This window comes from Paralichthys olivaceus, chromosome 3 (assembly GCF_024713975.1).
Source record: "Paralichthys olivaceus isolate ysfri-2021 chromosome 3, ASM2471397v2, whole genome shotgun sequence".
NCBI lineage: Eukaryota > Metazoa > Chordata > Actinopteri > Pleuronectiformes > Paralichthyidae > Paralichthys > Paralichthys olivaceus.
In genome coordinates, this window is record NC_091095.1 from 8,064,023 (window position 1) to 8,091,150 (window position 27,128).

The 27,128-nt window shown below is 40.1% G+C and overlaps 3 protein-coding genes across 3 annotated transcripts; 1 reads left to right on the forward strand and 2 right to left on the reverse strand.

Moving 5' to 3' along the window:
- Window positions 1–6,163: 6,163 nt before the first annotated feature.
- gamt (guanidinoacetate N-methyltransferase) lies at window positions 6,164–10,173 on the forward strand. The gene is made up of 6 exons (XM_020098275.2): window positions 6,164–6,463; window positions 7,980–8,125; window positions 8,271–8,334; window positions 8,625–8,692; window positions 9,239–9,349; window positions 9,928–10,173. Exons 1-6 carry the CDS (start codon window positions 6,286–6,288, stop codon window positions 10,066–10,068), a joined length of 708 nt encoding a protein of 235 aa, XP_019953834.1. The 5' UTR covers window positions 6,164–6,285; the 3' UTR covers window positions 10,069–10,173.
- A 1,968-nt stretch (window positions 10,174–12,141) lies between these two features.
- ndufs7 (NADH:ubiquinone oxidoreductase core subunit S7) lies at window positions 12,142–16,005 on the reverse strand. Its single transcript, XM_020098308.2, has 8 exons — window positions 15,901–16,005; window positions 14,901–14,937; window positions 14,271–14,342; window positions 14,051–14,171; window positions 13,376–13,555; window positions 13,019–13,065; window positions 12,668–12,756; window positions 12,142–12,412 (listed from the first exon to the last, which is right to left on the reverse strand). The coding sequence occupies exons 1-8, from the start codon at window positions 15,914–15,916 to the stop codon at window positions 12,315–12,317; spliced, it is 660 nt and encodes a 219-aa protein (XP_019953867.1). The 5' UTR covers window positions 15,917–16,005; the 3' UTR covers window positions 12,142–12,314.
- Window positions 16,006–18,498: 2,493 nt separating this feature from the next.
- LOC109636700 (transmembrane protein 79-like) lies at window positions 18,499–26,961 on the reverse strand. Its single transcript, XM_020098593.2, has 5 exons — window positions 26,825–26,961; window positions 23,603–23,887; window positions 21,148–21,714; window positions 20,333–20,546; window positions 18,499–19,208 (listed from the first exon to the last, which is right to left on the reverse strand). The coding sequence occupies exons 2-5, from the start codon at window positions 23,874–23,876 to the stop codon at window positions 18,953–18,955; spliced, it is 1,311 nt and encodes a 436-aa protein (XP_019954152.2). The 5' UTR covers window positions 23,877–23,887; window positions 26,825–26,961; the 3' UTR covers window positions 18,499–18,952.
- Between the last annotated feature and the right edge of the window lie 167 nt (window positions 26,962–27,128).

Genomic DNA, 27,128 nt, shown 5'->3' on the forward strand with positions numbered 1-27,128 from the left:
TCAAGATTAGGCCCTGAGCACTGAGTGGGGCAAGGACCCTGCATTTTTATTATTTTCAATCTTTCAACATTTATGACATCCTAAATATGCTTTAAATACTCAGGAAACTTTGCACACATCCAGTCTGGTGACAAATTACATACTTTATGTGTCGCACACAAAGTTGTGGGGAAAAGGCTTGATTTGACTCCCAAACACTTTTAAGAATCACACAAAAATAATTTTCTCAAGAAACCATGGTGGGATTTCTGGTTTCTGCACAAGTTGAGGTTACACTGCATTAGTAAGGATGACCAACCAACACCATGGATTTTATAAAGTCTGTGATTGTGGACCTGTTCTCACTCCACCTAATTTACCTGCCTTGTTTGGCTCAATTTTCTAGATGCCTGTGCGATCATAATTATTTCAATTGTTCTTATTTAGACACTCAGTAATCACAAAGATTACCTTGTTATTTTTGCATAACTTCAGACATCATCATCAAACCAAAAAACAAATACTTTCCTCAAACAGTTTCTTATTACAAAGTGGTAAAAACAGTTTAAGTCCCAAAACTACTGTATCTCTGAACTATCACTTTAAACAAATCACACACATTATAAGTGATCCCACTTTAAATAAAATGTATAGCATTCAATGCACAGATCAATCCCCAGTCTACATATGTATCATTGATTTCATTAGACAATTTCTTTATGAATCTCATGGTGTATACTTTTATGTTGCTGGACATTAGTGTTTCCAATATTCTGCATGCGCTCCTACTTTCCTTTTACTTGTATAGAACAGTCTGGGCCATCAATCACAATAATTAAAATAAATTGTACTATTCTGTTACTTATTTGTTCAGTTTATTGTCCTTGTTCATGCTGTATGCCTGTTTCTCTGTAAGCACACAGAGAACAATGTAAAATGAGTTCAATTTCTTGTATGAGCCAATTCTCATCTTTCTGATCTTTTCGGTTAATCTCATTTTCAAAACTGATACAATATTTTTCACTTCCATCAACTTATCCTCTCCTGAAACTCTTTGCTGACCCCCTGGAGAGGTCCACCACCCCCCACTGTGAAAACCTGTGGCCAGCATTATACAGGGGCTGTCTGCCATAATATCCATAAATAACACCTTCACTCCCCACCCCCTGCAGTCACACCCACCCTACTCTGCCAATAGTGCTTCTGATACTCTAGTAACCCACCATTCTTACTTTAAATGTAGATGACAAACAATAATGGCTTTAAATGTATTAACTACAGCATATTAGAGTCTCTGATTTAATCCCCAATCAATTTAACAGCCTACTCGAACAAAAATGTGATTAAGGACTGATTTATTTTCATCAAGGGTTTCATTCTTCATGTAAAACTCTGTTTTTACAAAAGAGGAAAACTCATATTGTGTTAGAAAAACTATACCTCTGCTACATTTCTCTTTTTTATTATTAAATAACCACTCAACACTTCCTGACGGTTCAACAATACCTGCTTCCAAGTTATGTGAGATTTAGTGACAAAATGTTCTGCAGCTGGAAAAAACATTGTGCTGGTGCTAAGAAGTAGGACATTTTTCACAGGCTCATACATCAGGCACAAAGTAAAGTTGACTTTCTTTACTCACAAGGTCTTTGAGAAGATATGTTCATTAAAAATATTTCAAAACTAGACCATGATATTTGTAAGTTGTCTATTTATATAGTGGTTTAAGACCAATGTGTAGCTCACTCCACAACATTATTGAATATATGTTTTTTAAGTTGTATTCCCCATGCTTTCACTGAGCTCCAAGTGGGAATCATGAGTGTCAGAATGAATTTACCTTCTCATTCAGTGTCATGTTTGTCTGGTAGGCATTCTTGTTTGTAGTTATCTCTTTAATATCATTTGTAAAGGACAAAATGAGGTCACACATCAATATGTCAAGATTTACAACAGACTCTCCACTGGGACCCAAGTCCGTCAAAACATACATATGTGATATGATTAGATTTCCTAAAAGAAAATGGCAGGTCTCTACTTTGTACTCAAAATAGAGCAGGAGAAGGAGACTGCAATGTCATGATGGTTCAGTTATTATCCACTGGATCATCAGTAACTGTCCTCTACTCAAAGACAAATTTAACTTATGTTGAAACGGCTGTTGGGTTGTAATCATCAATCAAGACGATGTCTATATGTCTTTTTTAGCTTTAAGCAGACTTGTCCCTTGGGTATAAAGCTGCCAATATACCCCCAACTTTAGTTATTTATCCTCATGTGACTCATGCAGATTCAAGGTTTGACTCACATGTTTTAATTCACATCTGATATAAGTTAATGCTACGATTCAATACAGGTCCAAAGGCATAAGACCTAGAGGTGAGGCTGTCACGAAGGTCAATCTTGCCTCATCTATTTGAGACAATTGTCATGACACCATAAAGCCACAGACTGCACTGAAAGAACAGCGCCCTCTTCCTACTGTGTGTAATACAGCAAGCCAGAGGAGATCCACCCTAATTTGAGCCAATGGTTTCACATCCACTGAGTAACAGTGTAATACATATTAACCCATATTGATAATTAGTCAACGTATGTGTCACAAACTGCTTTCTGACTTCAGTTGGCTGCAGGTCTGACACTGAACATGGGTTACTGGTTACTACACCTGACACAAATCAACAACAGGGTTATACAGTAACTCTGCGATGGAGGTACTATCACAGCACATGCTGGAATCAATTTCTCAGATGTACTTTTATACTTTTTCATATCTTGTGATCCTGTGAATTGATATTAGAGTCAAAAACAACCCAGATATGACTTAGCATTTGTCACTAGGGGGTTTGAATGCATGGTTTTCCAATGCAAGGAAATTAGATTTTACAGAACAATGTAATGCATTTTTTAACCCAAACTAATTTGTCATAAATGTGATGAAATGACTCAAACTCTAATATGACAACTAAATGTTACCATATTAAACTCAGCATTAGACTATTGGACCTCATATAGCAATAAATGTTGCTATATGATATAATGCTATAACAGTTTTACAGCAAACAGAATAAATCAATTAACTGAAAAGGATGATATACTGATTTGCATTGATAAGATATTTCTATATTAAAAGAATATCATTCACCACTATTCTATTTGTCATGGCGCCTATCTATTCACAAGGATTTATTTGGAAAATGAAAACTCTGATTTTGGGCCCAAGGTCACACCACGTTCTATCAAATTTAAGTCACATTTTTGATATCATGTCTATCTTCTGGAATGTATATTGAATAGCACAAGGGACCTCTGTCCTGACAGATAATGGAATGAGAGATTACCTTGCTGACTAGTGGAAGCAGTGCCTCCTCTGCCCTTTGACCTTTAATGTGAGACTGCTGGAGAATTTATCAGTGACAAAATGGTGAAAGAGCACAGCAGGATAACTGTGATGAAATAAGTCACTGAATAAAACCAGCAGTCGCCTTGTTCTGAAAAACAGGGTGAGAGTAAAACAAAGAGGGAGTAAGATAAAGGACATGTAGTTCTTTCATTTCTGATGATGAAAAATGTAAATGTAAACACTACAAATCAACCGCACTACAAACTGCAGCCTGCAAAATGACCATAAAGTTGAATTAAAACTTCCCTAACACAGCTTAAGCACAAACTCAACATTGAAGCCTTCACGAAAGGAGGATTTCTCCTAAAGCTGTTGTAGCAGACCGCATAAGTTTAAGCTAGGTGTACCTAATAAACTGCTAACTGAGTGTATTCATATGCACAACAATGAAATTAGATTCTTGAGATGCTTTGAATTATTTTGCTGTGCTTAAGTCATCATTTGACTTGAAGAAAGGAATCACATTTTGTGTTTAGGCCAGTTCTGAGCACAAGAGGGTCTTAATATGGGTGTGAAGAATTAACAAATGTTTTGCAAGTCATATGATGCTTGACAACAATAGAGATCTTTCAAACTGCTGTAACTGAAATCAGTGGAAATTATCCTCGTCATGTTTGACTCTCTCGTGCTAAAGTGGTGCAGATATTCAATATCAACCTTTACCAAAGTGAAACATTTCCTGCGACTATAACTCATCGTATGGTTTCAGATGGGCTTTTTGGAGTCTGTGACATGACAACCACTTGAGCACCGCAGAATACTGAGGTTCATTGCTTATTGTTTCCCGCGGCATGTGGTCGCTGCATGAATGAGTTTCTGTGGAAATAAGTGTGAGTGAAGAGCCTTGTGTAAGAGTGGTAGGTGGATGAAAACCAGCAATTTGATGAGGACCCTCACCGAGGAGCGGGTTCCACTCAGCTTCACCTAATGGGAGTGAAGTGGATGATGGGTAACCAGGGCAGAGGCACTGTGGAAATGATCGGATGATACATTTTTGACCGTCACACCTTCTCACTGTGCTGGGAGTCATGTAACACACAAGAAACAGCTTAGTGATGGTAAAAATTACAGACATTCAGGGTTTAATGAGGGATTGTGGTGCTTGTTTTCAAGTTGTCTGTTTAAGTAAAACATTGGATTCTACTGATACGTATTTATTTAAAAACACATTATTTTACAGATTATTTTCATGTTTTATCACTTAATTGTTCAGTTTTTAAATACTTGTATCAGAAAATAACAAAATAAATGCCCAGCAGTTTTGTTTGTGAAGATTCTCAGTCATCCAGGTCATTGTATATCAAAGTGCCAAAAAAAAAGGTCAATAAGACTTGGTTTAGTTTCTTGAAGACGTTTCACCTCTCATCCAAAACCTGGGACCTGGGAGTCCCAGCAACATAAATGTATAATGTCTCAAAGTTATTTGTTCAATTGCATTCTATATCCTGTAACCTCTTCCTGTTATATATCGTCTCCAGTGTCTGTGTCCATCAGCAGTAAATGTATTGGGACATTATTGCTCTGTATTATCCCAACAGGAATCATACCAGCAGAAGAACAGAGCTTTTCATGAGTGTGAAAGTTTCTACTCGTCTGATAAAAACTCCATATCCAGTAAATCAGGCTGCTCAGATGATGTTTTGTCACAGAAGCAAATGCACAACATGTCTGAATGACATTCAGTGCACTGGTTGACTTCAGCTGTTCAGGCCAAGACTCAGAGCAGGAAAAAAAACTAGGAGCTCTCACTCTGTTGCAAGTTTTGGGTACCACACAAATCATCCCGAGTTGACGATGACTGAAGCACAAACCTTTGAGAGATGATAACACTCAAGTGTCTCTCAGCGTTTTGTTTTTCCAGCCAGGAACTTTGCTGTTTTTATTCACTCACCACTCGAATCAACCTTGTTTCCAGTCACAATAGAATCAAATAATCCTGTTTGTCTAAATGTGCCAGCTTACAACAGTATCGCATTGACCACAACAAAGTATTAAAGTCAAAGTCAAAGACACAGATGGGAATGAAATGCCATTTTCTCTAATCCTGTACAAGTAGACAGAACATATAAGTATGCAACATATTCAAGTACTCAAGTGACATAAGTACACAACATAGTACACAGTCAAAAGGCCCAACTATACCTTTAAGCGCTACTCACATCATATTTAACCAATAGTTCACCCCAAAATAAAAATTCACTCACTATCTACTCACCACTCTGCCGATGGAGGGGTGGGTGAAGTGTTTGAGTCCACAAAACACTTTCAGGAGTTTCAGGGGTAAACAGCGTTGCAGCCAAATCCAATACAATTGGAGGAACTTTTTCAGACATAAAAAACTACAGAAACAAACATAAAATGCCTCCATACTGCTCCTGTGGGTTCATCCAAGTGTCCATAAGCCCCGACATTCAAATACGACTCGAAACAGCGTCATTTACACGAACGTGGCTCCGGAGGACAGAAGACATTTAGGCTAAAAACACAGTGTAAATGACCTTGTTTCAAGCTGAATTTGAATGTCAGGGTTTACAGGCACTTGGATGACACCACAGGAGCAGTATGCCTCCATCTGCATAGTGGTGAGTAGATAATGAGTGATGTTTCATTTTTGGGTGAACTACCCCTTTAATGTTGTTAAGTTTTCCTCAACACAAAATCAAAGGCGTTGAAACATTTCCAGGACTTGATTGACAGGATGGATCCTTTGATCCAACTCTGCAGGATTGGCTGAGCTTTAACTCAGCAGAGTGAGGCCTCCTGCCTGCAGAGGCTCACTCGGTGGGCTGGCGGAGTCTCGCTGTGTCAGCAGCTCTGAGTCTCTTATAACCAGCGGCCTCCTCCTCTGGAGTCTCTCCGTCTTCTGTCTCCACAGGCCGACACTCCTCCACCCACCGCTCAGCATGACCTCCGCCGCCCAGCCCATCTTCTCCCAGGGGGAGGACTGTAAGGAAGCATGGCACGACGCGAGCGCCGGATACAACGAGGCCGACACGCACCTGGAGATCATGGGAAAGCCCGTCATGGAGCGCTGGGAGACCCCGTACATGCACTCTCTGGCCACCGTCGCAGCCTCAAAAGGTAATGCGAGCGGGTTGACGGACTGCATCCATTATCGGACGCGCTTTTTGGATACTGTGTCCGAAAATAGGCTCATATGCTGCACTTTTTTTTGTTTTTGAAGATTTGCATTTACAACAACATGTCAATGTGATTCACAGTTATAAGTGACTCATGGTCATTTTGCAAACAGCTGTATGCCATTCATATAAATCATGAAACAATATGAATGCAAATACAAAATTAAAATGAGTTATGCATTAAAAACGTTGAACCTCACTGTTGGATGAGTGTGCATCTAGTTCATCTGCAGTGAAGGAAACACAAAAGTACGAGGAGAATAAATTAATAATGTTGAATCACAAATTTTAACTGCTATCATACTTTGGTCTACTTTATACACTGTTGAAAGATCACACAAGCAATCTCTGATGTGCATTTGTGTATGTATATATCAATACATATAACACTTATGTACACACACACACACACATATATATATATATATATATATAAAAAAATATAATAATATAAATAAAATAAAAAATAATAACAATAATACATTTCCCTTGGGGACCATAAAGTATTTTTTGAGTGTTTGCACATTATCAGGCTTCCTCTGCTATTTCATGCTGAACTGTGTTGAGGACACGTGTGAGCAGTGTGAGGGCCATGGTGGAGCTGAGAGCAGCTGTTTCACTACTCCATAGAAATCTGTAGGGGGGGAAACGTCTCATCTGCTCGTAATGTGAAAATAGACTGATCCACACTTACCCCTGCAGACGTACAGGAAGAGAACAGGCGTGTGCACCAAAAACTGCCTGCACAACATTGCAAAAATGCACATTTCACCTGCAATTTGTTTTTTACATTGATATGTGTGTAGTATTTAAAAAAAAAAAAAAAAAATTCTTTTTCCACAATACATTCTGGACACTCTTAGTGCGAAAAAAGTTATTTTGCACACTGAGGATGTAAACTTTATGTGAAAACTTTATGTGAAATATCATATTTTCACTTTGTGCTTCTTACTAAAATGAATACATTTAAAACGTGACTATTAGAGTGTGCAGCTGATTATAGGCCCAATAAATCAATATAGAGGCTTGAAGTAAAAATTAATAACCTTTTAACCTCATCTATTCTTATGCCTCTAAGCAAATTAAAAACTTTGGCCTTTCGGTTCAACCAGATTGCAAACAACTGGCTTTCTCTCACTCAGCAAAGGGAGAAAACTTGAACTCGTAAAAGTCACTGTAATATCAAAAGCAATACATCCAGTCAATAGCTCAAAAATAATGCTGCTGTTGTCCACCAGTCTCAGTGTGATTGTAGCACTGGAACCAGATCAACTTTGAACCAAACCATATCGTATTTGTATTTGCTGATATACTGGACGCTGAACTTTTAATGGACAAAAAATGCCACAGACATGTAACAGTAACAGTTGTACAAGTTTGTAACAAACAGAAAGTAGAAAGATATTCTGACTCTGAAAACCTGCTGATTTTTGTTTCGGCTCTGATCTGTATTTTAGGTGGTCGAGTTCTGGAGATCGGTTTCGGCATGGCCATCGCCGCCACTAAAATCGAGTCTTTCCCCATCGAGGAGCACTGGATCATCGAGTGTAACGATGGTGTCTTCGCCAGACTGGAGAACTGGGCCAAATCTCAGCCACATAAGGTCCGTGGGCCCTGACCAATCAAATAATAATATCTGCCTGTGTTGGTTGAAATCTGGTGTAACTGCTTGTTTCCAGAGTGTTTTCTGTTCTTGTCCTCGAGTGTGAAGATGCTAATTAATGGAGCTGGTGTTTTTGTTACTGCAGGTCGTCCCTCTGAAGGGTCTTTGGGAAGACGTTGCCCCTACCCTGCCAGACAACCACTTCGATGGTAAGAACTTGTGGAGATATGCAGATTACTGTTTTACTTTATGCACATTTTTGGCTTTACAGTTTGAAAATCTGTCTGGCTGACCTTTATTTAGCAATAACACAAATGAAACATCCCATGAAGTTGTCATCACGTCACCCTGACAACACAGTGTGAAGATGTATCATCCATGTTCTCGAGTTAGAGGGACAGATGGGTGCAGCTCGAGGCATTTTCAGATTCACTGCGATAAAAACAAAAACATACCTTGTTTTATATGTAGTTCTAACACTGGGTCTCTGCTCTCTCAGGTATCCTGTACGACACATACCCTCTGTCAGAGGACACGTGGCACACTCACCAGTTCGACTTCATCAAGGTGAGTAGTTCAAATCTACACACGACACACAGGAAGTTACACACATAAGATGAACCCTCTGCAGTCTGAGGCCTCGTCAGCCTCTTCGGAGATTGTTCACATGCTTTAATATTTTCATATATTTTATAACTAAAATGATTTATTTCAATTGACTTCTACAAACAAAGCACCAATAATCTAAAGGCAGGAAGAATGTCATCGATACATGGACATTTCTGTAAATCATTCCACTGTGACCGCAGAGGACTGGAAAACTGGATTAAATGTAAATGAATATTGGTACAAAACATGACATGTATGAACACACAAAAACAAAACATGCACAGTATCAATAGACAACAGAAAAGACTTTAATGTCAAGATATTGGCATCAGTCTTTGGTTTTGGCAGCTCTCAGAACACACACACACACAGTGTATAACAGTGATAACATTACATCTTGTTAAATTTGGTTCACACACCAGTTTGTCTTCTTTAGGTCATATCTCAATGGGACTTGAAGGATTGATTATTGATTGTTTTGCTGATGTGTGTGTTCTGCTGCAGGCTCACGCTCACAGGATGCTGAAACCCGGCGGCATCCTCACCTACTGCAACCTGACCTCCTGGGGCGAGCTGCTCAAGACCAAATACGACAACATTGAAAAGATGTTCGAGGTTCGTCCTCCTCACTAACAATCCTGCTGAACCTGTTAAAACCTTTACGTACCAGCCGTTTTGAGACATGACAATACATGAGCATTAACCGCAGTAGACACGGATCAGACACGTTCACAAAGGAAAATGTCACTCTGGAAATTGTGTGCCTGACTGGAAGCAGCTCTAGTGCTGCTTTAAATACTTGCTAACCCTGAGAGAGATGTAACTAGTTTGATTTCAGTTTTAGTCGTCTGTGGTGCAAGAAATAAAGTACTTGCACCACAGACGACTGAGAAGTGATACTGAGAAGTGATATCAAAATAATCACCTAATCCCTGGAGTAGTTTGAAGTGGATCTACAGTGGGATTATTCTCTCTGTCCTGCGACATGTGTTTCAACAGAACTGTTAGAAATGTGATTGATTTGTGTCATGACTGTATTCATCAGCCACAGTACTAAGTGCACATGTTGGGTGACTTGAGTGCAAATTAAATAATGTGCAGCAATCATTTCAAGGCTAATGATAAACTGGACCAGGTTGATAAAGCTGTGAGCCGCCTCAAACCGATCAACTCTGTCTGTCAATGATTTACAGGAGACTCAGGTGCCTCATCTGCTCAAGGCTGGATTCAAGAAGGAGAAGATTAGCACCACCACCATGGACATCGCCCCCCCCAGTGAATGCAAATACTACTCCTTCAATAAGATGATCACTCCCACCATTGTCAAGGAGTAAAGTCTGAACATACTCATTTTTTAACTCATGTGCCTCCTCAGCTGAACCTCCTGACCTCACACTGTTTTTCACTGACATTTCTCAATAAAGCCAAGTCCCTCCCAACTCTTTTCAGAGGTGGTTGTATTTTATGCATGTATTATCAGTTTCATACTTCCAGCCTGTATCTTATTGATTTCATTTGTTCATCTCTACCTTGATAAAGTTTATTATTCACAGTAACAAATATGAAACCACAGCAGACTGAAAGCACCAAGAAATGTGTCATGCGTAACCAAGCTGCAGATTTATCACTACATGTTTCAATGCAGGCGTTGTTATGCACCTCAGAAAGTTTAGTCTCTTCTCTATGTTCACGGTTAAACTGTGCAGAATCACGCAACTCCAGACAAAATGTGACGACAAAATGATAAATCAGAGGTGTGGTTTCCCAAATGAAATGTCCATTTTTCACAATTTACAATAAAATGTATGAATTTCCTCCGAAAACCTGCCAAATTCTGAACTGGCAAAAATCTTTAATTTCAAAGATTTTTATGAGACACCAGTAAACTGAGAATTCGACAACTGAAACAATGTGTAATGCCTTGGTTTCATTTGTTCCATTTAAAACAGTATGTTTGTGTGTTTTTGTTTAGCGAGGTGGAAACAGGACAGTATCTTCATTTATGGCTGCAGATAAAGCTGCATGTTATCTGAACACGTGGGCACAAGTTGCCACCTGGTGAGGACACATTAATCATTAGATGGATGATGCAACACTCAGCTGCAGTAAAGAGGGAAACTACAACAGCTGCTCGGATCTGAACCCTGAGCATGTGACCCTTTTATTTTAGGAAGTGAGACGTCGCACTCAGAGAAACATGAAGAGGCAAACGCAAGAGACTAGAACTGCAAATAATCAGTCAGTTGTTTTTAAGCAAAAAAAAAATAATCAAAATATTTTCTGGTTTCAGCCTCTCAAATGTGATGATTTGTTGTTTTTCTTCACATGAAGCATGAAACTGAGTAACTGGGTTTTTCGGGTTGTTGGTCCAATGGTTGTCAGGGTGACTCATTGGGAAATTTGAATTCACTCTAGTTTCTGACAGTTCAGGGGACTGAATAATGAAAACTGTTCAGCCACCAGTGTTCTCCTTCTAAAGTCATCTGTAGGGTTGGGATTTTGGTGGTATATAGTCTTCTGTGATATACTGATAGACTGGCACCAGTATTGTGAATTGTTGTATTGCAGTTCTGAGGCAGTAACCTTTACCTGTCTCACTCAGAAATTTGACTCCTCAGTCTAAAACTACTGGAAACACAGAAAATAGTATTTTTTGATTGATCCCTGCTTTATGGAGAGCAGACGTCGTGCTGCACCTTTTATGTGAGAGAACTCCAATAACAGTGTTTTAGAACCTGTTCAGAACCGGCACAACCAGAAAGTCTCCCACACAAATACTTTGCTGTTGCAGTGTTTTTATGTTGATTTACACTAAGCTGCATAAGAGCAACTCTAAATAAGAGTCAATATGGAGTAGTAGTAAGTGTATATATATATATATAGTTGATATTTGTAGCCACATATACTGAAGAGCTAATGCAGGATACATAATGTACAAATTCCACATAATATAGTTCACAGAAATACACCTCTCATTTGAATACCTGGCATTTGAGGACCTCAGTGAATGTTACATCTGATCACTGCTGAATGTGGACACAGAGCTGTCGAGGTCAGAGTTGGTCACAGGAGCCACCTAGTGGCGCAAACTTGACTCTTCTGGTCACAGTATTTAAAGGTTGAGGGTGAGGTTACATACTGCAACAAACTAGACCCTCCTCACCTCACCCTGCTCCTTAAAGCAGTAAGGAGAACCTACGCTGGCCTTCAGGAAACAGTCAGTGTTCGGTTTGTTTTTTACTGGGCTGACTCTGAGAAAGATGAAGGGGTCATCTTACAAGGCTTTAAGTTTCAAATGATTATCAACTAATAAAAAACATAATTATAAATATTATATTAAATTTGTGCTGATACACTCCCTCAAATCCTAAACTGGACCTTATTGACACAACAGATGTTCCGATCCATTTTCATGTAAGCCCACTTTATTGAAAATTATATTCAATGAACTGTCTCTAAATTACAACAATGATTTAATTGAAGTTAGTTCTTGCAGCGCTACGTGAAGGAGGAGCTGAGCTCCAGATGAAACCAGAAATACAACATTTACATAGAAGATACACTCATAGAATTTACACATTCACTTCCGATACCAGATCCTCATCTTCTTCTCACGTTTGATTTTCTTCTGCAGCTGTAAAGTCCCATAGAGGAGAGCCTCTGCAGTGGGAGGACAACCTGAGGACAGGCGGGATGAAAACAGATTCACTCAGATTTTAACCATAATAATAATATAAGTATATGGGGTAATACTGCTATTAAATATAATACATCACAGCAACCAAAAAAAAGAACTAGTGCATTTATAATAATTACTACTGTTACTATAAATATCATCTCTACTGTCAAAAGTACAACTACTTTTCCTTAACTAGTGACCAGAGCTACCATGTGTGAGAAGTCATGATTTCCACATTATGCTGTTAAGTTTACCTGGAACATAAATATCCACTGGTACGATTCTGTCGCAGCCTCTGACGACAGCGTAGGAGTAGTGGTAGTAGCCTCCTCCATTAGCACAGCTGAGAGAGAGACACCAGGACATTTCTTTAGGTTTATGGTTTAGACCATAACCCTCAACTCATATAATAGGAATTAAACATGATTTGCATTAGTTAATGACTAAACTAATACTTTGTAAAACTTTCATATATAATATTTCAAGCTCGAGTATTTCAGTGCAACAGAAATGTAGCAAATGTTAGTCAAGATTCAAAACATTGTTGTACATTATATATGTATATATATGTATATATATATATATCTCCTCTGGAAGTAACTCACCTTCCCATAGAAATGACGTATCTGGGCTCAGGCATCTGATCATACACCTGTAAGGGAGACAGTTCAGTCGCTGTTACATAAACTCTGACTAAGAACTAATCTTTCCTCAGAGCTCGAGGAAGGCTGCATTCAACTCTACAGATCCACCAACAGATGGGTTATAATCCAGTCAGCATTTACACGGATATACTGTCCTCAGTGCTCTCAAACAGAAACATCTGAATGACAGAGCACTTGTTACCCACTATGTCTCTGAGCAGAGAGAGAGAAAAAAAAAGAACAGGTTCTTCCTCTGTTTCAGAGATCACACACAACTACCTTCACTGACGTTACGTCCCACTCTTTCACTACTCTCACCTTCCGCAGAGCCGGAGCCATCTTATTGGTCAGCGTTCCTGCCACGATCATGACGTCAGCCTGCCGGGGGCTTGCTCTGAACACGACTCCGAAGCGGTCCATGTCATAACGGGGTGCTGCCATGTGCATCATCTCCACCGCGCAACATGCCAGCCCAAAGGTCATAGGCCACAGAGAGCTCTGAGGGGGAAACACAGCGACGATAAGCTCACACACTGTGAATGTGACTAATTTTCATTCAAGCCTGTTGTTGTCTCTCAATCTGCATTTTGACGACTTGATAATTAAAATTGTGACTGTCAGGCCCCAGTGATGACTAACTGTCCAATGAAGTTTAACATAATGAGTCATGTTTAGCTGCCTTAACTATTATTGCCTTAATTAGAGGTTGTTCAACAGTTTCTAGTAAATAAACTGTAAAATCAAGGAAACTGAGCAGCTATAAGGTTGACTTAAATAACAAGCTCAGAAAAGATGAACCTACACATGACTGAAAGATCAAACAATGTTCATTCAAGTGAAAGACACCAACCATGTGATATTTTAGACCAAACTGTATCGTATGTCATGCTAGATTCACATCTCACGTCTCTAGAAAAAGAACAAACAAGGATCCAGACATTCATTCATCTACTCCACACATGCTGGATGTTAACCGGCAGCTAACCGACTCACCCTGCGTGCCCAGTTAATCAGATCATCCAGCTTGGTGATAACATACTCCCCCTTGCTGCTGGCTACAGACGCTGGTTTGGCTGCTGCCACTGCCGTGCTCTTCTCTCTGACTGGAACCACACTGCAACAGAAGGACAGCTTTACCGTGTGCAGAGTGTTTACAGGATGTCTGTTGTTCTTCATTCTAATATTTACACCACAGCAGCTTTGGAAATCTCACCTCGTGCAGGTTTTCTCATTTTTAGCCCCGCTGTGCAGACTCTTCTGTTGAACAGCAAACACTGAGAAAGGTCTGTTGGATCGAGAGCAGGTCAGAGAAGGAAATTACAAATGATGACAAGAAAGAGATGAAACTATTATATATAGCATATTTATATTTTAAAACACTTAATAAAAGAATAAAAAGCACCAACAGAATTATATACACAGATCATACTTTATTTTGAAAGATGTTGGGTTTGTCTTAGCCTCCTGAACTTGATGCTTCAACAGCAAATGTTTCAGCACTAACTTTTGATTGGAACAGCTTTATTTAGAAATGTCCTTCAGTGGGACATCGACCGACATCATCACAGTAAACTGATAAACTCAATTTGGGTGAATTGGTAACATGATGATGTGTCAGATGTGGAACAAACTGTATCATCTGTAACTGTGGTCAGTAAACACATCTAATTTTCAGAGAATGTTGAAGCCTGCATTTGCCACTGAATGAAAGTAGCACTAATATAAAAGATGAATAAACCCAAACCCTGCCATGGATCATGTTAGTGAAGCAGTTACAGGACCAAAAGGACTGAGCTGGATTAATTACGTTATGAAACATGGAACAGGATTAGTGGGTTCTTACCTTGTTGAGAAGGAGCCAAACAAGGCGAGGCGAGGCGCTGCAAAACAAAAACAAACAAACTGAGGAAAACATCATCATCATCATCATCATCATAATAATAATAATAATAATAGAGAACTGAGGATTTTAGATATTTTGCTTAGTATTTTTTTTCCCAAGTGGTGATTTTCTTTGGACAATGGATTCATGTGTGATATAAATCATTCCATTACTTTGCTTGAATAAAAGCCAACATTTGACTGCCTGTGGGATTACATCATGTAAACACTTTTACAAAGTTTGGTCATTTTAAGAAGCCTCAGACGTGTCAATGTAAACAGACAACAAGCCTCAATCATTACGGTAAATCCACCACAAACTGCTGTTGCCTGAATAATCTATGAATTCATGATCGAATGATGCAGCATCATACCTCCTAACATTGTCCACACTATGATCAATGTTTGATATGGACTCATTCTAACGGTAACACGAGTTGCATTGTGTGTTTAATGTGTGCCGAATTATGGATTAGAGCCTAATGTATTTATAAAAGCAGTTAATTGATACTTCAATGATCATAATGTTTGTAGATACGGGTAATGACACTAAAACTGTCGGTTTCAAAGAGGAGTTTGGTTTGACGAGGTGTTCTTTGCCGATGGCTCACACTGGAACAAACTCATCTCGTTTATTAATCCACGAACAAGGAAGGTTAAACAAATGAGCGACAGAGACTCTGCGATGATTAAACACACGGACGTCGTTAAATATGTTCCGCTAACGATCCTGCTAACATCACAGTTCGCGTTAGCTAACCTGGTTAGCCGCTATGCTAACGCAGACGCAGCAAGGTCAGCGTGCACATTCACTAAAAGTTCCTGATCCGAACCCGGAAAGAGCCGAAGCACCGACAGATGCATGGTCACGTGTGTGATGTCTCTGCTGTGTGGACAACGTGAGTCTGGAAACAAAGACACGTTGATTAAAAACGAGTCTTTTAGCTCAAAACATCACTCACCGACCAACGCCGCCATCTTGGAATTCTGGTTACGTCAAACTGTTTCCTGTGGGTTTCAGCGCTCGAGCGGTTGGTGGCGCTGTTGTAACCAAAGCGTAGTTATTATAGTTTCATAATAAATGATCGAATGAGCGTTAATGTGTTGTTGTGTGAGAGTTGATGTCCAGTTGAAACTAATTCTTCAATGTTTTTACCAAACAATAAAACTGCCTGTGAAATAAACATAAAATGATTGTCAAGTGATTTAAATTCTACTTTTAAACCACAATTTTATCTCTTACATTATGTAGCCTGTAATTGTTAACGTTTGTCGTGCACATTGTTACGTTGTTATGAGCTGTTATCTTTTGCTAAGTTGTTACGTTATGTTGTTGTTTTGTTATATTAAGTTACGTTGTGTTATATTGTATGTCATGCTCATAGGTCATGCTATATGTTATGTTATTATGTTTTGTCAAATCATGTTGTCATGTCATGTGATGTAATGATTTGCTATGTTAAGTTGTGTTGTGTTGTGTTATGGTGGACTGTTATAGAAAGCCTTTATTGTCCATTAACAAGAGAAAGCAATAAAAGGAAATCAGACGTGCTTCTTCTGAAAACAGCCAAATTGTATCTTATCTTATTTTACTGTTTGGTTGATCTTCACAAGACGTTTATGACTTTGATGTCAGAACTTGAGTTTGACCCAGATAATCAAAGCTAGTTGAGCTGCATTCAGACGTGTGGTGTCATAACAAACACATTTATTCTCAGTTTCAGAACACACTGATCATGTCACTTACAGCTGTCAGAATACGATCTATGACCCATTTATGTAAATCATCTTAACATATTAAGACTGGTTTTATTTTGATGTGCTGTTAATGTGTTCAAACAGTTTTTGATTACAGTTCCAGTAATGCAGTGGTTTTTCTGTATACTGTAGAATTTATTTTACTAGTAACTATTGAAGGTTCAAAACACCACATAGGCAGCAGCGACGTGTTTAAAAGCTGCATGAGCGATGTGTTAAACTTTCAATTTCCCAGCTCAAAAATAAACTAAAATATTCCATCAAAGAAGCTTTATGAAATTAAACTTGAATAATTTGGCTGCATTTGAGATTGTTTATCTAATTCTTCTCCATTCAGTGTGTGAATACAATAGAAAAAACAACAACACTGTTGGGGCTCCTGAGCAAGGCACTACAGACCTTGACAGCAGCAGACACAGCTCAGTTTCCAGAGCAGAGCACTGATGAATGTGAAGCGATGTTCATCTGTCTTTATATGAATTTAGATGATATCCTAAATCCCATTAGATTGTAGCTGCATATCGTTGCCAGCCTGGAGAAGAGGACTCACAACTAATCCAACAGTTATTTTTATGATGTTCCATTTAGTCCACAACAGGAGTTTCAAGGAAAACAATCTGGGCCAGAGACAGGTTCAGTGGAAAAACACATAGTTGAGAGTCAGGTTTCGACTGCAGAGCTTCATCACACAATCTTAATCAGCAGATCTTCATGGAAATGAAACTTTCAACTTTCAGTCTTGACACGTCTTGTTCTGAACGACAGCTACAGTCAAAAACTCTAACTGGACCTTGCATGTTGTTTGTTATCAGTCCTCTTTTTACACTCTGTCTCACAGGTCGACCTGTGTGCTGCAGTAAATCAGAGCACAGTCCTTCTGATGATTCTTTTTATTACTTTATTGATTTTCTGTTCTGTTAACTTTTTGTGCTGGTTCAATTTCTGTATGCAGCACTGACCAAATTAATTTCCTCTTGTATATCAGAATAACAAACTGCACGCTCAGTTTCAGATTTTTAAATTAAGTTAAACTCAGATTCAGCAACATGCTAGAAAATTAGATGATTGAAAAAAGAGAAAGAATCTGAGAGATGAAACATATAAATTGGAACAATTGTACGAATGCAAAATTTTTTTAAAAATAGATTATCTCACAGCCACATAAGATATATAATAAGATGAAAAATCTATAACAACATATATAAGATGTTAAATTCAATCATACAGTATTTTTGCAGTGACTCCAAATTTATGAGGTCAACTTCTGAAACTGATGAACTAATCTGACCTGCAGCCAAAACCAACTATAACAATAGTGTTTCCATCTTCTAGTTCACACCTGATACAAAACAATGAAGAGGAAAATAAAACATCAGCTTATTAAAGACAGTGTTTTGGTCAAAGAATTCAGTCGGGGATCTCTGACATTTTCATTTAACTAAACACAGAAAGTAAATCCTAACATTTGAGGCTGAAAAATCTCTATTTTTACTGGATAAATACCCTTTGTCATACAACTTCCCTGTAATTATAGTCATTTGAATCGCTCATTAATCTTTCTCTCAACGTGCTGTTTTTGTTTTGGCCTGGTTTCGCTGTCACAGACGGAGCGAGCAGCATCAGCAGCTGTGTGGACGCCAGCAGGGTGGAGATGGAGCGCGAGCAGAGATCATGGAGAGGATGGTATCATATAATGACAGCCCCGGCACTGTAAACACACGCTGCACTTTCTCCAGGAATAGCTGCTCAGTCAAAGCAAGAAGCATCAACTGGTCAAAACAAATGGAAAAGATGAAAAGGGATTTTTACAAATGGCTTTAATTCTTCATCATGTACAATCTTTTAGGACAGTTAAAATAATAATAACGTCTCAGCATTGAAGCTGCTTTGCTCGTGGTTTTTTAGGGTCAAACCTCATTCAGCCATATATAGTATATATATATAGCAGAGTTTTTAAGTACTTGGAGTTTAAAACATTAAATATAGGCACTGGAAGAGCTTGAAAGGACACATGTTTTAAGACTACAGCATTGTTCAAAGGCTTCGTCCACCACTAATGGGCAAAGAGCTCTTACATTACAGATAATAAGCATGAATCCACATAAAAAACAGTCCTGTATAGGAGGAGCAAAAGTAGAAGTTGAGCCGTCACACACTTGGAGGTTATAGTGGCAGCGTGCTGAACTACAGACCACAGGAATGGCCTATTTTTGGAAGGATCTCCTCCTCTGGAAGAAGAAAGCACAGCTCGCCTCCTCACTGAGAGTCCAGGATGTCTGTGGGTAGGATGTCTGGTTTGCCACTCGCGCTCTGTGATGTCTCCCCTGACCAGGAAGAGGGGGTGACCTGATTATAGAGGACGTCCTGCGAGCCAAAGAGTGGCTCTTTGAGATTCTGCATGTACATGAGGAACAGATTGAGAGCCACCATGGCGAGGAGCGGGAAGACGGTCAGGCCGGAGCCGAAGCCTCGCCAGGAGCTGCACACGTTCAGGCTGACCCAGTAAACGAGCCTGCAGAGGATCAAAGAAACCAAGACAGCAAATCAGAACAAGGTCAAAAACCTCAGAGACGCCCTGATTGTGATGTTTCAGAAAGCAAGCCCCAGTTAAACCAGACTCAAACCAGACAATTAGGCTTAATATCAGGAAATGTTGCTTCAGAAAGGAGGTTTAACTTAGTCTGAGATAAGTTACTATGGAAACTACAGGCTGCTACCTCAGGTCAGACTAGTTTATAGGTTTAACTTTGCTTCAAACAACCAATCTACCAGACTTTAGTTCAGTAAAAGTACTAATATTGCACTGTGATTTTAATTTATTTGCTTGATATTTTTTTATCTCATTCTTATTTATCTGATGTTTTACTTCTGATCTAACTCTGCAGTTGTTCCTTCTACAGAGAAAGGTATAAAATAAGAATGTCACAGAATTAAAGAAAGAGTTTGACTTATCTTAGCGTAGCTTCGCATAAATAGTATGAACAGAAGGAAACAGTCCGCCCCTTTGAAGGCCACTTATCTTATCAACACATTACATCTAGTTTTCTTAATCCTTAAAAACCCTGTCAAGCTGAATTAAAGAAACAGAAACCTGCCACATGTTTGTTGTGTCACTTTCTCAACCAGATAGAAAACTTCTGTCTTAATAAAATATGGACATAAATGACCTGGTCTGGATTCTATGTGTTTCAGTCGTTTGATGTTCCAAGTTAAAGTGCTATGTTGTACTTCAGTGTTAAACCAGACTCATGGCTCTCGACCTGAATGCACAGCGACTGAATAAAAGAGTAAAAAGAAGATAGAGTAAAGCAGAGCTCTGAGGCAGAATGAGAAAACAGAGGCATGTGAAGGAGCTGAGTTCATCTTAACTTGTATCGAACTTGCTGCCAAAATTCTCCTCGGCTGTGTTAATGACAGTGGTTGAGTTCGTTTTTAGCCCTGTGAGCGGCACGGCTGCAGGAACAGCAGCGTTGGTCTGTCAGTCCACCACTTTTGAAATATCTAAACCACCACTGGACGCACTGACACTGACTTTTGTGCAGACACTTAAGGTCCTCAGAGCAGGAGGCCTAATGATTCAATGATCCATTGACTTTTCCCTCAACAACACTCCTCTGCTCCACTTTGAGGCCTCACCTTCCAAAGATGAACATGGCAACCAGTATGGGCACCAACTTCAGCTTGTCTTGAGGCAGTAAAGCGGCCATAACGACGAGGTTGAGGACGTAGAGGAGTAACTGTTCCAGGGAGGCTGTGACAAACAGCTGCTGAACGGCCCGTCTTCTTGGAAAAGACTCCTGCAGACCGAAGGAGCCGGTGCAGAACTGGCACGCCGCACCCATGAGCATCGCTGCAAGGGATTAAAGAGCAGTATGTCAGTTAGCAGATTGAATCTGAGCCATTTTTCCACAAACAAGTCTCTGCTTTCAGCAACTTCTAGCTGCACTTGATCTCATCTGACAGCCTGCTTTGTTTTCCTAATTTCTTCATTTGAATACAGCAACTGCCAGCAGAGTGGCCCACATGCAAAACCCTCCTCGCTGTCATCAGTCTGACAAATAGTTGAGAGGAAAATGATCTGGATGAGCTTTGGTTCTGGATGTTTTTGCCACCTGCCCTCTGGTTCTGGTTGCCCAGGTTGGGAAGTGATTAAAATATTCTGAAACAATTAGGTCAAAGCCTGGGAGACAAGACACACAGCCAACCCCCTCATTGTAGTTTCCATTTAAAGCTACGTGCAGGAGAGGGAAATCATGCTTCTCTCCAGAGGCCTGAGGAGACGTCTGCTGCACGGAGGTTGAAAGCGCATGAAATTAAAGGGGACAGGAGACACTGAAACATTCCGAGACGAGGCGGCCAGACAAACCAAATCCTCTCTTAATCTGTATCTTTCATTTGTGGCGCGCACGCAGCTGCAGCCAGAAGTCAGCGTGCAGGTGTTTGACGCGTACCGAGCAGGATGGGGACGGCGGCCACCACGCAGCAGCAGAGGGTGAAGACGATGCGGCTGGAGACGTCGGGGCAGTCGGGGGGCTTGATGGGGACATAGAAATAGAGTGCATAGAGGATCCCGGCTGCACACAGCAGTGAGGCCAGGACTGAGACGAAAGCGGGGACTCGGCCGCTCTGGCAGCATTTACACGGGCAGCAGCGGCAGCAGCATCGTCCCCGCTCCGCAGCCTCCTCCGCGGCCTCGCAAGTCTCTCCCCGCCCCTGCGCGCTCCACACTGTCAGCTCCACGCTCTCCGGTGCAGGGCCTATCAGAGGTCGGCCCTCGTCCGCAGTGTAGTCCACATTGGTGGACTCCGGGCTCCATCTCGGGGCGTCTGTGCCGTTGGGGAGGTCTCCCGGAGAGGCCGGGGTTGGAGTGCTGATGCAGTTTTCCGTGGCAGCGTCCAAGTTGTGCGCTGTGATGATGGGACTGGAAAGAGTTTGATCCAGTTCCCCCTCCTCCGTCTGATCCGCTTGTGGCTCCTCTGGGAGGCCGTCGCTGGGGGGCTGGTGGCCGGGAGCAGAGCCTGTTCAAAGCAGAGCAGAGGTTTTAATACAACAGCCAAAACCTAATGCCATTGTCTGGCTCCCAGTTACATGAGGGGGCGACTAACTCTGCAGAATCAAGGCTGGTTACTGAGGGTGACCATCAGGGCCTTTATTGGACATCCTTTCAATGTCTGATTTTTACCTGAGTTGTTTGTTTTTCACACGTTTTCTTTATATATTATATTTCTTATTTTACTTTTGTATGGTTTTGTTCTGTGTTGTTTTAGTCCAATGCATTTTGTAAAGCACTTTGTAAATGAGTGCTATAGAAATAAAGTTATCTCATTCATAACCATCAGCTGCAGGTTTACTCTCATCCATCATCTACTTCTTTATGTTCCCTGTGCAAAGCAGACACCTGAGACTCATGTAACGTCTCAGATTTGTTTGCATGAGGCTTTGTAAAAGATTAGTGTGACGACATCATGTATTTATCTTCAAAAATACCATTGAAGGACCCAAACCAGCAGTGAATTGATTCCAGTAACTGTGGCCAAAACCTAATTCCTCCTCTGTGACTCTGAGCTTCTGTGGTTTGTTGACGTGTCCCTTCATTAAGATGAGAACGTTCCCTTTTTTTTGTTTTTATTGATTCAGACCCACGTACAACATCCTGCTGCTGTAAACACTGCACCAAATGTGTATTAATCCACAGCTGTTTGAGTAATATTTTAAAAAATTACAGTGTCCTGTGGTTTGAGGAAACTTCTGAGAAACAACAACTGGAAAAAGAAATAAAAATGTATTTGTGGTCTGTTTGTTTAGATTTACGTCTTCAGGAGCAAGTGGGCTCAGAGCTGCAAGACAGAGACGGACAGAGAAGTCGAGAGAATAACACGCTGCTGGTTCATGGCATTTGTTTGAAATAAGACAAATATAAAACATCATCAGCTTCATCCTACATCCATAAAATCCTTGTTCAATTTTTATCATTAATTTCCAGAATTAGTAAATTTACTATCAAGCAAAAAAGACCAGATCATCATCAACGCCCACAACAGGAACTAAAGCTCGTTAAAGTTCAGATAGAAATAAAATGTGTGACTTCAAATATAAAGATAACACTGATTTCAACGATTCGTGATGGAGCGCCGGCAGATGTTGTCTCACCTCTCACCCAGGTGTTCAACAACATCAGCATCCAAACATCTGTATCTCTTTTCTAGGTTGAAGCGTAAACTATCTGGAATATTTGTGTTGAGGTTACAAACATTCACCCACTTCAGGTTATAGATGAGGTTCCCTCCTGCAGGACAGTAGATCTTCATACTCTGTGTCTAAACACATCTCAGCCTGTTAGACTTTGTTTCTACCTCGTGTCTTGACTTGAAACCAATAAACAACCTTTTTCTAAGCAAATCAGTTAAATACTGTTGCAACATCCGTCAATAACATGAATTGTAAGTAACTATGTTGCCTTAAATCGAGAAATGGACATTTTACAAAAACCTTGCCTCTTAAATGATCACATAATAACTAATAAAACATTACATGGTGTTAAATCTCACTTAAATCACATAATAATCATAATAAAGTTTATTTTCTAGACCACTAAACTTGCCTCTTTCTAAATGGTAATGTTCTGGGATTCATCTACATCATATGTCATTATTATTGTATTATTTCTATTGATAAAAACTAAATCAAAAGACAAAAACTTGTTTTCCCACCTCGTCCTGCTTTGTTACATTCGCCCCATAATTTCAAACAACTTCAACCCAAAATGCACGAAGATTTTAAAGGTCTTTTATGCGTATGTCATAGATGCTGATTTAGTCCAGCTAATTTAATTTTGCTAATTGGTTCTGGACTCAGATCCTACAGCTCCATCTGACAGACAGTAAAAAAGTCACAGCAATAACTCACTCTTTGGCTGATGTGTCGCTGGTGGTGGTTCAAGGGAGCGCTGGGAGCCGGAGACGGAGTGGGAGGACGAGTGCAGCTCCTCCATGGAGGACTCGGGGCTGTCTGACACAGGTGCCAAAGAGATCTGAGTGTCCAGGTCCAGGAAGGGGGAGAAGGAGAGCCTGGCCGGGTCTATGTCCTGGAGCTGGTTGATAATGTCACTGATGGACTCCTTCATGCTGTCGAGCTCCTTCACGTTCTGCAGGTTGGTGTCCTGAAGCCCTGAGGTGCTCATAGTCACTCAGCCTGGGGGTCGCAAGGAGAAGAAAATCAAAGTTACAGTCAACTAAACTCATCTTTCTGTAAAACCCCGACATGCTTTAAATAAATAGATCCAATTGCTACAGCCACTGGTGGCACAGACAGATGCCACATCAACATAAATCTGACAAAACATTTCAGCTCATTCAATAAGAAAACTGGAAAACTGTTCTGAGCTAAAGTACGAAAGGGGATTTTTTTTCTTATTACATATTTACATCTCTCTCTCCTTTATTCCTATTTTCCTCCACCACTTCCACAACCTCTGTTCTGACAAATGTTGCTTGCTGACATTGAGTTAAACACTTTTCATCAGAACATTTCCATGAATGGGATAAAAGGAATTCATCTTGATATGAGTCAGCACATATTCAACAATCATCACTGACAGGTTGTCAAAGTCAGTCCTCCTCTGTGATGTGATGCTGTGTTTTTTTGTTGTCTTGAGATTTTTTCTAAAATCTACACCTTAAAACTAATCTAATGCAAGTTTGATAACTCAAATTAGCTTCTTCAAAATAACAGACAACAGGATAACAGTGCAAATGACATACACTCTTTGTAAAGCTCACATTACTGACAAACACTACAATAATCCTGTAAACCATGTATCCTCTAAAAGACGGAACATCTGCTCAGGACCCTGAGATCATGTCCTCTGTTGAGGCTTCAATGAATCTGCGGGTCAAACAACCTGCTTCAGAGCTGCTGGTGGGTTTTTTCAGTGACACAGGACAGACCCAGGCTAGCTGTTCCCCTCTGTTTCCAGTCTTTATGCTAAGCTAAGCTAACAGAGTCCTGGCCCTGCTTCAGATATGAGAGTGAGGACCAATCAGTCGCCTCAGGAGAGCAAACAAACATATATCCCAACATGTCAAAAACCTTTTCTTAAACAAATCAGAGTGATCAGTGTTAAATAAAAAAAACTTTGAATGAATGAACAGTGAGTTAAAGTTAGAAAAGTTTCCTGCTTTGAGGCCAAGAATCTGAGCAAACATCCAATAGCTGACACATCTCGATACCTGATGCAACAAACACATTTAGGAACATATTGAGGTTCAACACAGAGTCTAGTAAATTATCATTTCTTATTAATGTGTTGAAGCTTTAAACCAGAATTTTTTCCTTCAATACTAAAGTAAAATATAGAAAAATATCATTCAACCAATAAATAAACTATGTAAAAAACAAATTCACTGAAGAGGAAGTTCTGATCTCAGTATATTTCTAAATCTTGACTCCTGCCCTGCATACAATGATGGTGAACTACAAATTATTAGCACTACCGTTTAAGGAGGCCTGATTGCAAGCTGGTTCCTGACCTTTTTGACCTTTGACCCCTTATCTCAGGCTATGGCCTCGTTGTGGTCGTGGCCACACAAAGTAAGAAAAAACATTCTCTAACAGATGTTTTCCATTGTTTCTTTTATCATCTGGTGACCAATCAGATTTGTCTGAGGACCAGTTGTGGCTCTGGGAATCACTGTGATGTCATATTCAGTAGCAGATACATGATGGTCAGACATGACACGAGGCAACGTCGGGTTGGTGACGTCAGTGATGACATTAGAAATGTGTACAGAGAAAGAAATACAAATAAAATCCCAGAGTCACAGTTTGGGTACCAGTGCTGGAAAGTAACTATACGTGTTCTCAAGTACTTTACTTAAAAGTAACATTGCACAACAGCCGTATAGTTACAAACAAAATACACGATTACTTATTGTTCATAGGTTTAATTGTTACAGATAAATTACCAAACAGCGTTTAACACATAATTGATGTACTTTGAAAAATAATGTGACGTGTATCGTGATAACTATCGATATGAATATGAAAATATCGTCCAACTCTATGAAAAAAACATAAACACGAATGATCCAAACTAGTGTCCTTCTCCTTTTATAAACTACTTTTAGAGATTGTACTTGAGGTAGATTTTCTGCCAATACTTACATTACCTACAAGTATAAATTTGAATTCAGGAAATTAGAATAAAATAGAAAATCTGTTTAGTAGCTCTTCATCAATAAAATGAAACATAAACATAAAGAGCAGCAAAAAATATAGATAAGATTTAAGGCACATAAAAGAGAGCAAAAACATAAAAAGTACTCAGTAGCTGCGTGAGTGTGTATGGGTTAATGTACTTCTCTAGTAATTGATTTATATATCTACATGTATTAGTAAGGAGTGAGTTATATTGCTGTATTGGACGCACGTCTCTGAGAGCTGAGTGTAGAATAACACCAGTGACGCGTCTTTCTTTTGTTGCTCCGCCGTTATCTGAGCCGTGAGGTGATTTTCTCTGATGATCATGTGCAATCTGGAGCTGGAGCTTTTTCTCTCTGCGCTCTTTTGGTTGTGTGTGTTTTTGGCGCACATCCAGCTGTGGCGCACGCAGAAAAGAAGAAAAGAAATCAGCGTCGAGGATCTTTCTCCAAACACCGAGCACTGCTCCATGTAAAGAGCGCAGCGATGACGGCGAGGGGAGTAAATGTCGGCGCTTCTCGGAGCTGGCTGTGGATGTGGAAACGCGCGTATGTGAGGGCAACGTGCTTCCCCAGACCCCCGCTGAAAAAGAACCCCTCTCCCGCTGCTGAGCAAATCTCTCAACCCCCCCCCTCCCCCCCACTCAAAAAACAACCTTTTAAATTCCTCCTCCAGAAAGCACATGGACTTTTACTGGTTCAGCACAAAAGCTGCAGGAGAATGCGTAATTTGGTCATAAATGCGCCAGAACCCACACGAATCTGTGCGTAAAAGTCATTCTGCGTTTGATCTTATATCCTTTGGCCATTCAGCAGCAACTCCAGCAGCTCAGTGTTAAACTGCAGAGACTCTGAGGTTTTGTTTGGCTGCATTAAATGCACAGATGAGTTTTCATGGAATGAGATGCATTAATTGTAAAAATGAACTTACTTTAGTCGGAGGCTGCAGAGTATTTGGTGACTTTACTCCTCTGGCAGTAGAAAAAAAAAACTGCACTCCGTCCGTCTGTGCCTTTCTGCCCTCCCCCTCCGTTTGCTTTTTGTCTTCCAGGATCCTGAACTTCTGAATCAAATTTCAGGACGGACAAAATACGAGTCTTTTCCTCCGCCCACACAGGAGTTTTTTTTCTTCCTGGGTACCATGTCAAACACCATATGGAGCAAATAAAACCAGGGGAGGAGGAGGAGGAGAAGGAGGGGGAGGCTCGTACTTCAGTTTACCTTCACATTTAACA